At 60.3% G+C, this 10,705-nt stretch overlaps 1 protein-coding gene across 1 annotated transcript; it reads right to left on the reverse strand.

The window, feature by feature from the left end:
* Positions 1 to 3,968: 3,968 nt before the first annotated feature.
* Positions 3,969 to 10,007, reverse strand: LOC103901252 (proline dehydrogenase 1, mitochondrial). Its single transcript, XM_009282101.1, has 12 exons — positions 9,979 to 10,007; positions 9,494 to 9,643; positions 9,030 to 9,094; positions 8,504 to 8,620; positions 8,257 to 8,336; positions 7,908 to 7,989; positions 7,558 to 7,650; positions 7,301 to 7,447; positions 6,949 to 7,124; positions 6,759 to 6,857; positions 6,269 to 6,357; positions 3,969 to 5,071 (listed from the first exon to the last, which is right to left on the reverse strand). Exons 1-12 carry the CDS (start codon positions 9,983 to 9,985, stop codon positions 4,884 to 4,886), a joined length of 1,293 nt encoding a protein of 430 aa, XP_009280376.1. The 5' UTR covers positions 9,986 to 10,007; the 3' UTR covers positions 3,969 to 4,883.
* Between the last annotated feature and the right edge of the window lie 698 nt (positions 10,008 to 10,705).

Here is a 10,705-nt window from a genome sequence, read left to right on the forward strand (position 1 = left end):
TTCTGGCAGTCCTGGTTGCCTGACAGCCTTGGGGTCCGGCTGCCCAGGGGATCCGGCTCTTGTCTGAGCTCCAGGAACATCCGATAGCTGTATGGTGAAAGCATGGATGGAGGACATCCCAACCCTCTCCTGTGTGGCAGCACACAGGCAGCTAAATAGCTGCATCAGAAGCATGGATGGAGGACATCCCTGTGTGGTAGCACACAGGCAGCTAAATAGCTGCATCAGTCTCCTGCTGAGTGCTGGCTGCATCCAAGGAGCTGTGGAAGGGTGTATGGACAGTGTGCATCTCCCGCAGAGCTGGGTCTGAGGGCCACACACCTCCGGGATTTTCCTGTGGATGTGGAGCCTCCATCATACTAGGCATGGGTTGGGAGCATCCTTCTGGAGAGGATTAGGGAGTCCTGGGTGGTGTCCTGAGCACCTTCCCAGCCCTAGGATCCCTTCACCGAGCAAAGAGTAGATGAGTTTGGTGGGTTCTGACCACCAACATCCTTCGGTGTTTGCTGTACATGGGGCTGATGTGCAGGGAAGGTTTCTCTCCTGCTCAGACAAGAGGTGGGAATGGGGAAGTCTCTGCTGGTCTTGCCAGTGGGAATTATTCTTTTTTGCAGTTATATCCCAATAAATGTGCATGTGAGAGTCTCACTGACCTCCCAATGCCCAGCCATGGGCAGTAGCTTGTGCAAAGTGCAGAGACGGTTTCAAATCTACAGGACTGCCCCCTGCCAATGTGTGTTCTTTGCATTGGCTTTTGGAGTCTGCCCCAGAAGCCACCGACAACCTGCAGTTTTGACAGTCCGGATTTGTAACATCCTGGTTCAGCACCTTCTCTGGCAGGGTGCAGCGAGCCCAGGTGCCCTGTGGCCTTTGCGTGTGTGATGCCACAGCAGAGAGCAGCCAGGACCCTCCGTGGCATGAAGCTGGGAAGGCAAAGCCTAGCGCATTCCTCCTTCCCACTGAGTGACATTGGCATCGGGCCACCGGTGGGGACTCGGATGGCAGTGGCCTTGCCTGAGATTGCCTTTTCCCCATTCCCTGTGCCACGGGTGTATCAGCACATTGTGGCCGACATCCCACTGGCAGCATCCTTGGTGCAGAGGAAAGGTCTGATGGTTTACCCAGTATAACCCACCAACTTTCCTTTTCAGACCTGAGCTTTCAAATGGGCTTGTGACCATTGGGTAGTCCTCCTTTTTCCCCTCTGCAGCCCCAGCACCTTTCACGTTCCCCCAGACCCCTTCCACATGTTCCACAGCAGCACTGGGAAGCAGCATCCCTTGCCCAGCTTCCCCTGCCTCCACATCCCTGTCCCCCAATTCACCCTGTCCTGCTCGCAGGACCTGTCTGGAGGGTGCCCAGAAACACGCGGGTGGCCCTGCTCGGCCCCCATGGCCAGGGCAGGAATGCCGAGACCGTGGTGACCCAGCTGCACTGATGTGTGAGGAGTTCCCCCGGGATGACTCTCAGCCCCGGGTTGAGCTCAGCATCCCTTTCTGTCTGGGTGAGCAGGTTGGGGAGGGAGTTCACTCCAAAGTTAGGCGGGAAGCCAGGCTTGGCAGTCGCATCCCCATGCCTCGCCTGGCAGCTGTGTCCACCTGGAGCTGTGGCTTCGCTCCGGCTGTTTCCATAACCAGGATTCCCTTCCTATCTGCTCTCTCCATCACCTTCCCGCTGTGCCGAGCATGCCTGGTGCTCCTCTGCCCCACTCCCGATAAGCCAGGGCAGGCTCGCACCGCCATGCCTTTACCACGCTGTTGCTTTGTGCAAGGATGTGTTTGATTTTGTCAGTTTTCTGGCTTCAGTAAACAGTTTTCTCTTCCTGCAGGCAGGCAGGCAGCAGATCCTGTGCTGCTCCGTTTTCACCAGCTCTAACCCACACCAGGGCAGGGGTTGGGCCGTAGCCGGGGAGATAAGCTGGTCCCTCGGAAGATGCTGCCGGCTGGTAGCCAGAGGCTGGAGAAGCTGCTGAGGATGCTGCGGGGAGGAGGTGGAGGGAGGATTTACGGTGCTCAGGGGAGTGGCATGGTCTGGGCTGGCTGGTGCTGCCAGGGCTGGGGGATTGCACGTCCCACGGGTATCAGCCACCCATCCTGCCTCTCCCTCTGGTGCCAGCGAGGCTGTTGCCTGTGCCAGCGCCCTGGGAGCACGGCATGATGCTTTCCATTACACCACCGTTTGCAGCTCCTTTTTCAGTTTTCAGGCTGGAAATGCCCTGCCAGGTGCTTGCCTCCCATTGAACTGTGTTTTGGAAAACATCAGAGAAAAAAGAAACCCCAGCACTATAGTATTTCTGAACACAAAAATGAGGAAAAATATGTTGTTTTGTCAATGGTTCAAAAATCCCTGCAGCTGTTTCAGCGGGCAGGACTGCACGGCAGGGCAGCGCGGAGTCATACAATACGAGGCACTCGTCACCATCCTGCCGGGATGCGGCCAGGCTCTGCTTCTTGGAAGAAGCCCCCGCTCACGTGTGCGCTTGGGCTGCTCACGGCATTTGAGCGCAAGGCTGCCGAGATGGTTGCTGCAAGGATACGGGCTCTTTCCCCTTGCAACTCCCCCTGCTGCTGTAGCCAGCATCCTTGCAAGCGAGCGTGTTGCAGCACGGGCTACCGGCATACCCGCCACTGTTTCATGCCTCCCTTTCCTTTGGGACAAGCAGAAAGCAGCTTCCAGCAGCAAGAGCTAAAACTGAGCAGGGTGGGGAAAGCCTGAGATATAGGGAGGGTTTGGTTGGGTCAATGCACTCAGAAATAAAAGGAGCGGTTGCTGTTTTCTGGCTGAGCATGGATAAAGGTTGCTGGGAACACGGGGATTTGGGGGGTTTCAAGGGCATCCAGTGCCCTGGGTAAGGCAGGAGGCAAGCACCCTGCACCCTGACCCCATACACAGCCCCTGCAAACAGCAGCACACGCGCTGCAGAGGCATGTTGCGGAGCTGCCTGTAGGTGCACAAGTCCTTTCTGTCCTGGAAGGAGGGCTGGAGAGGGGGTTAATTCCAAAAAAGGGGGGGGGTCAAGACCAGCCATGTACAGATACATGAAGCTGCTGGCATGGAAGCTGCAGCATCTGCTCCTGCAATAGCTATGCAGGTGGCCGGGGGTCTTTGCAGAAGCCTGCAGCAGATGACAGCTGCTCATGCATCCAGCCCCGGGTCCAGCCGCACCAGCAGAGCTCAGGCCATGGGGCAGCAGCACGCCCCATGCCACTGCCGCAGCATCCTGCACAGGCTGGAGAGGCAGCCCGGTGCCGGGAGTGCATCTCCTCTCCTCCCCAAAATACCAGGAGCCCAGCTGCTGCCTGCTCCGGCACTGCTTTTATATAGCAGCAGCCCCGGCCCCATGCTCCAGCCATGTTCCCTGCTGCTCCAGGTGTTTTTTAAGGCATGGGAGTCTCAGCTAGAGAAAAAGGCAGTAGGTGAACATCTCTGGAAAGCCTAAACTTCACCCCTTTGGCTTGGGTGGCTTGCCAGAAGTGGAGAGAACAACCCAGGGAAAAAGATGCTGCCTTATAGCTGGCAGGCAGGGAAGCCCAGAGGTGCTCATGGTCCTGCAGAGCCCAAAATGAGTCCAGGAGAAACTGCCCCTAATTTGAGGCAGTGAAAGCCTGCAGGGTGCATGTCCCCCAAAAGCAGACCTCAGGGCGGGGAGAGGCTCTCTCACAGCTGCCACCCCCCCTTCATGAGCAGCAGGGTGCTGGGGCCAGCTGAGGATGCTTCAGGGCTCCCAGCTTCCCTCAAGGCCATCATGGACAGCTCCGCAGCTTCCCCATTCCCAGGCCCGGGGAAGTTTGGCCTCACTCAGTGCAGCCGTCTCTGGCTCCTTTCCCCCAGCCCTGGCCCCGGCTCAGGCCAAAGCGTGCAGCTGGAGGGGGCTGAGAGCAGGCACTAACCCCCCCTTTGAGAGCAGGGTAGTGAAGCAGAGCCCAGGGACAGAGAGCTGCCCAGTAACTCCAACAAAGAGACAGGAGCAAAAACAGTTATGATTTAATCATCACCATTCTCTACAAATCCAGTGTATGGCAGAGCTGAGCTGCGGTCCGGCTCCTGGTGCTCCCATGTGGCCACCACCCCTGCCTGCAGCAGACCTGGTCCAGCATCAGAGCCGGGGACTGTGGGCAGGGCAGGAACAGCATGGGGATGGGGCCGGCCAGCTCCTCTCGCCCCTCCTGCCCCACTGGACGTGTGCCTGAGGATGGACAACCCTGGGCAGCTTTGGCTCTGCTCAGGGCGGTGGGATGGGGAGAGAGCCTGGTCCTGCCCAGGACCTGCCCAGCTCTGGTCTGTGCAAAACTGGTGAGCAGCCAGGTAGTGGCTGCCCTGGGACAGGCGGCAGGGACTCATTCTGCCCCTGCCCAGTGACCCTTCACACGTCACTGCGGCCTCTGCTTTGGCATCTGCCTCCATGGAGCTGGAAGAGACCAAGCCCCAGCCCTGGCAGAGGCTGGAGGAGCTTTTGGCTGAGGCCAGCTTGTCCCCGAGCCACCCAGCCCGCCCTGGACCTGAGCCCGTGGCACAAAGCAGGCAGCCAAATCTCCCTGTGCAATCCCACAAGGGGAAGACCCTGGGACAGCATTCACCAACGTGGGGGAAGGCTGGCAGGGGAACGCCAGCATCTCTCTCCCCCCAGAGACAGCCCAGGGCAAGCACAGCTCAAGAGCCCCTGGGATGGCAGAGGGACATCCCTTAGGGCAGTGCCAGCTGGGGCAACCCTACGGTAGTGACCTCCAGAAGGTGTATGTGGTTCAAACAGCAACAAGGACACTTCCCCTCCCAGGGCAAAGGGTGCTGGGGGGGGGAAACTGCAGCAGAACTAGGACAGGGAATGGCAATAGTGGTTATAGGTGAAGGTACGTGAGACCCTGGGCTGGATGCCACAGTTGGGGTTAGTGGCTGGGGCCGAAGAGGCTGCCCGCGAGGAGCCGCCTCTTGACCTCCCTCCAGAGAAGGTCCCGCTCCCGGTTCGCCCTCTGGACAAAGCCCCTGTTCTCCTGGGCTCTCCGGGACAGGTAGGGCAGCACCTCGTTCACTGGGCCGTAGGGCACGTACTTGTAGACGGGGAAGCCAGCCTGACCTGGAGGGAGAGAGGCAGGTCAGGGAAGTACCAAGAAAGGAAAAGAATGGAAAAAGGAAAAAAAAAGAGAAAAGGAAAAAAGAGTGTGTGTGTATGTGAGGGGAAAGGCAAAAAGTGGGGGGAAAAAAAAAAAGGAAAAAAGCCTCCCTTACTCCCAGCTCTTCCATGCCCCTCGGGCTGTGCCGATGGAGCAAGGGATGGCGGGTGGGAGGGTTGCAGCGGCCAGAGGCTGCAGCTGAGCACTGGGGAGGGGAAGCCTGAGAGTGGCCCTGGCCAGACGCGGCCGAGCCTGCCCGGGCTGGGGGGAGCGGCGGTGCATCCCTCCCCCGGCTCAGCACGGGGAGCTTGGGAACGCGCCGGGGGGAGCGGGCGGAGGTCACCAGGAGCCCTGGGAATGTCAGCAGCCAGGGCCGGGCCAATTCAAGAAGCATTCAACCAGAAACATCAAGTTAACACATTTTTCCAGCATGACCAGAGGAGGTTGCAGACAGGCAGCCAAACCCGGTTTGCGAGGGGAACTCCAGGACAGAGCAGCATCTATGCTGGACATCTGCCCGGTCTGCCTCCCGCTGCTCTCCTGGCCTCGGGTCTCTGCTCCGGACACTGGTGTGGGCAGGGGGATCAGTCCCTGACCTAAGCTGGGCTACCTAGACCCTTGCATGTCCCTCTGTCCGGGCCCCTGGGAGCTCTGCTCCGCTGCCTGGGCCAGCGGCAGAGGAGAGGACAAGGTCACACAAGAACCTGTTGCCACCCCGCTAGCAGAGAGCCCAGGATGTGGTGTGCACCTCCAGTGGAGCAGAGCGACATGCCCAGACCAAGGAGGTATAAGAAGGGTTTGCTGGCTGCCAGGACCCATCTCTGCCCCATCTAGGAGTACCCCGATCTCAGCTCGTAGTCCAAAGCAGGAATCTCCCTGCCCAGCCATCACGGTCTCATGGGGCCTCCAGGAGACAGATGTGATTCTCTATCTACATCCTGATCTACATCTTCCCCAAACCCCATGCAGGGGTCACAGCACTCCACACAACTGGGGAAGAGGCAAGAAGGCACTGTCCTCAGCCAGTCCTGCCCTCTGACAGACCCATAGCCCGGCTCCATCCATCCTTCAGACCCCACAGCAGCTGCTCAGGGAAACCCCAGGGGTCAAGGTGGGGCAGGAGGACATCTGCCAAGTCCCCCCCTGCTCCCAGCACTCACCCAGGGGGAAGGTGATCTGGTCACACATGCCCAGCAGCTGCCCGAAGTACACCTTCTTCTCTGAGGGATGGATCCCGAGCTCCATCATCCTGCAAGCCAAGCCTCCGTGTTAGGGAAGAGCAGAGACAGCAGAGCACGCAGGGGCAGCGTGTCCCACGAGGGGAGCAGGGATCATCTCCAAGTACGAGTGCACGGCACTGACCACGTCCCACATTGATGCTGGGATGCAAGGACTTGAGGGATTTGTTTTTAAAACAGCCTCTGGGCTGGGCCATGGGGGCCAGCTCTGCAGCCGCTGTGGGCTACCGTGCTGCACCCCAGCTCCAAGCCCCAACTGAAGCCCTGAGCACCAGATGGGAGCTAGGAACCCACCAAGTGAGTGCAGAGGAGACCCGACAAGCCACAGCACATCTCACTGCAGCTCTGCTGGGCCCCCAAATCCCTCGAGCCCCCAGTCCCTGCCATGACACATTGCCTCCCCAGCACCCACCTGTGCAGGGTGAACTTCACCGTGTCCTCATTGTGAGATGCCACCATCACGTTGGCTTTGCGGCTGTGCTTGATCTCCTCCAGGATATAGTCCAGGCACCTGTAGGACAGTACAGGGCTGCATGGTGAGGCTGCCCGAGCCTGTGCCTGGTGGGGCGGGCAGGAGGAGCGTGGCTGGGGCTGTACCCTACCTGTGGTACATCTCGTTGGTCTTCTCATAGGTGGGGTTGATGGGATCCTCATAGCCAATCTGGGCTGCCCTCTCCCGCTCCTGCTCCATGTAGGCACCACGGACCAGCTTGGTGCCGAAGTGCCAGCCCTCCCGGCGTGACAGCTCCACGTCCACCGTCACATTGTCGTAAGCCTCCTGAGACCAGATGGAAGAAATGGCACTGGGCCATCGCGTCAGTGCGACCTCCACCCTGCACCTCCAGCCAGCCAGCCCTGGAGTCGTGCCACCGCATTGCCATGGCTTCAGGAGCTGAGGTCTCCATCCAGCTGCGCCAGCAGGTCCTTCCTGCCCAGCCTCCTGCTGGACCTCACCTTCAGGTAGCACTGGTAGGTGTTGAAGATGATCGCCCGATCCCTGTTGAAGCGGCGCTGCATCTCCAGGGTGAGGCGGCTGATAGCTGGCTGGAAGTAGCTCTGCTCCGCGTCCACCATCAGCCTCACGCCCTTCTCCGTGGCTCTCTGGCGGTGTGAACGACATGCAGGTTGGTCTGATGGGGCCACCTGCCACGCACCTTCCCTCTCTGCGGTGGTGCCCGTGCCCAGCTCCCCCAGCCCCAGCACCCCCTGACCTTGGCAAGGACGTCCATCCGCTGCAGCATCCGCTTCATCTGCAGATCCTCCTCCTCAGTGAAGCGTGAGAGCAAAGGCTCCAGCTGCCCAGTCTGAAACAAGAACAGCTTGTGGCACCCTGCCTGCCTGCGGCCAGCCCTGCCCACAGGAGGCAAACTCGCACCAGGGAGGCACGTGTTGGTAGGCAACGGCAGGGAGGAGGCAAACTACACAGAAGGATGAGTCCTTGCAGCACCCTAACCTTGGAGCAGCAGCAGGGGACCAGAACGGGGGACGGGGACGGGCTGACCCATACTGACAGCACCCTCCCTGTGGGGCCACTCCAGGGGTGGCAGAGATGGGTACCCACCTGCATGTTGGGGACGAGCAGCAGCTTGGAGAGCTTGGTGCGGCTGTCGATCAGGCTGTTCCAGTCCAGCAGGTCCACAGTGCTGGGAGCAGAGAGCCAGGTCTGTCCTGGTGTCTTGCAGGGGCAGGGGGGTCTCTACCAGCTGCCAACCCCCACCAGCGAGCCAGGTGCACAGCACATGCCACCCTGACCCATCTTGTCACCTCCACCCGAACCTCCTCTTTGCCTGGTCGCTGTGCTGAGCCAGTGCTGGCCTTTGGAGACCTCTCCTTGCTGCTGCCCCACGAACAGGGACAAGGTCCCCCAGTGTCCCCATCCCACTGCACGCCCCAGGTCGCAGGCAGCTTACCCGCTTACACCCAGGTTCTCGCCTGTGAACCAGTGCTGGCTCTCCGCCTTGGTCGCGATGCCGAGGTTGGCCAGGGCCTCCTGCCACCAAAAGGAGCATCAGTGCCAAGGGGCTACAGGGGTCTTACTGCTCCAGGCTCAGAGGTCTCACAGGTCAGGGCTGCTCCGGGGTCCCTATGGCCACCGGCCACCTCCAGCAGTGCATCCCCGGCAGCACAGCCTCCTCCCTTGGACATTGCCTGCCTCACCTGCAGCTTCTCCGCCTCCAGCTTCATCTCCAGCACTGCCCGCCCAGCCTGGCCCTGCTCTGCGGCCATTTGGTGGAAGAACCTCCGCCACTTCACCAGCACCTCTGAGAACTGCAGCTGCGGGGACAGAGCTCGAGGTGAGACACCCGGGCTGGAGCCCAACTGTCTCAGAGCCTCCTGCGGTGGAGGCTTTGCAGGATCGTGCCCAGCCTGAGGCAGACCCTGACCCTATAGCAGGGGACCTTGGCCAAGCAGGGGCCAAGCCTAGCAGTACAGACCCCCCCACACCCTCACATTGGGGCCTCTAACCTTCTGAGCTCTTCCTGTGTCCCCAAAAGTTGAGACAGGATCTCCAGGGTGCTCTTGGGCACACGGGGGACAGCCTGTTGGTGCCCACTCCTCTCTGCCATCAGTAGAGATGCCACTGCAGCAAGCCTGGAACCCCAAAGCACCTGCCCCCCCAAGATGCATCATCCGTGGCCCTGGCTTTGACCCACCTTGCCCTGGTCACAGCCCTGACACTCACCAGGAACTGAGGTCTGCCCAGCGCCGTCAGCTTGATGGCCGAGAAGCCGTCCTCTGAGCTGCCACCTGGATGGAGCCACAAAGACAGAGCTAGCCCAACAGGCAGAGTGCTTGGGCAGAAGGGAGGTACCCGAGATATGGCGGGGGGTGGGGGGGGTGGGGCGGGGCGTCCTCTGAGCTGCCACCTGGATGGAGCCACAAAGACAGAGCTAGCCCAACAGGCAGAGTTGCTTGGGCAAAGGGAGGTCCCCGAGATATGGCGGTGGGCTGCAGGGTCCCTGCAGTCCCCAAGTGGGGCTGCTGAGGACATGACATGTGCCACCTGGATGGAGCCACAAAGACAGAGCTAGCCCAACAGGCAGAGTGCTTGGGCAGAAGGGAGGTACCCGAGATATGGCGGTGGGCTGCAGGGTCCCTGCAGTCCCCAAGCACAGTGGGGCTGCTGAGGACATGTGGAGCACTTACCTGAGGCGTCAATGCAGTGGAGGAAAGTCTCCATGTGCTGGTCACACTTGGCCTCGTCAGCGTAGAAATACGTGCGGGCACTGATGACCCCACCGCGGCGATCCCCGAATCCCCGATGGGCTCGGTACTGCTTCTCCCTTTGCTCTGCTCCTGGGGTGGAAGAGGATGGAGATGGGCCACACAACCCTGCTGAGCTCCTACAAGCCTTCCTGGGAGCTTCTGCTGTGGGCGCAGGGGAGAGGGGCTCTGTCTTGGACCTCAAAAGAACCCCTGAGGGCTGCAATGCGCCCTGCCTGCTCTATTGCCTGAGCAGGGGCTCAGCCTTTGCTGAGGAGCAGGGTTGGCCAAGAACCAAGATGATCTTCATCCAGCTCATGCTTTGAGGCTGTGGGAGCTGGGTCTTTCCCTCACACCAGGCCCACAGTGCCCGGATCAGCTGGACCTTCAGGCTATCTCCTGTCAGCAGGAGAGGCTGGGTCACTCACCTCCCATCTCCTTCTCGGCTGCAGAGGTGCAGGAGCTAAGAAGAGAAACAGGGAAGATAAGGGCCAGGTCAGCAACCCCCCCACAACCCCACCCTGGTGGCCAGGGCAGCTCCGAGGCTCCCCTGCCGCCAGCCTGACATCGGACCCTGTTCTTCCCGCGCCATCCCACTGCCAATGGATCAAACGCTGCTCAGCGCCAGCTCTGCTGGCCAGTCAGGTGCCCCAAACCTGCTCACGGAAGGCAATGGGGTTTCAACATCCAGGCAAGTGTGACCTGGAGGCCCTGAGGCAGCACAGGGAGGATGCTCTGTCCCAGGGTCCAGAGCTGCTCTCAAACAGCCCACCCCACGGCAAGGATAAGGTCAGCCCTGGTGGGACTGGGTGCTCCGTCTCGGATGACACCAGCCCACGATCCTCACTGTGGTGGAGCACCAAACCTCATCCCAACACCTCCCCACCCTACAGGCACCAGTGGCCAGACCATGAAGCAAGGAGCTCCTCCAGACCCAGGGTGCATCAAGCCATAGTATGCCCTGCTGCAGCTCAGCTGCCCCACGCTCTGCTGCGCCTTGGCATTAGCCAACAACTTACAAACAAGGTCTCAGCTTCAACTCCAGCTGACCTCGGATGTAATTTCAAGGCCAAGCTCTTTGCCACTGAGATGACAGGGCTCTGACAGCCCAGGGGGATTCTGGCCAAGTCATGAGATCCTCCTTGAGCTTGAGAA

This window comes from Aptenodytes forsteri, unplaced genomic scaffold, assembly GCF_000699145.1.
Source record: "Aptenodytes forsteri isolate BGI_AS27 unplaced genomic scaffold, ASM69914v1 Scaffold85, whole genome shotgun sequence".
Classification (NCBI taxonomy): Eukaryota; Metazoa; Chordata; class Aves; order Sphenisciformes; family Spheniscidae; genus Aptenodytes; species Aptenodytes forsteri.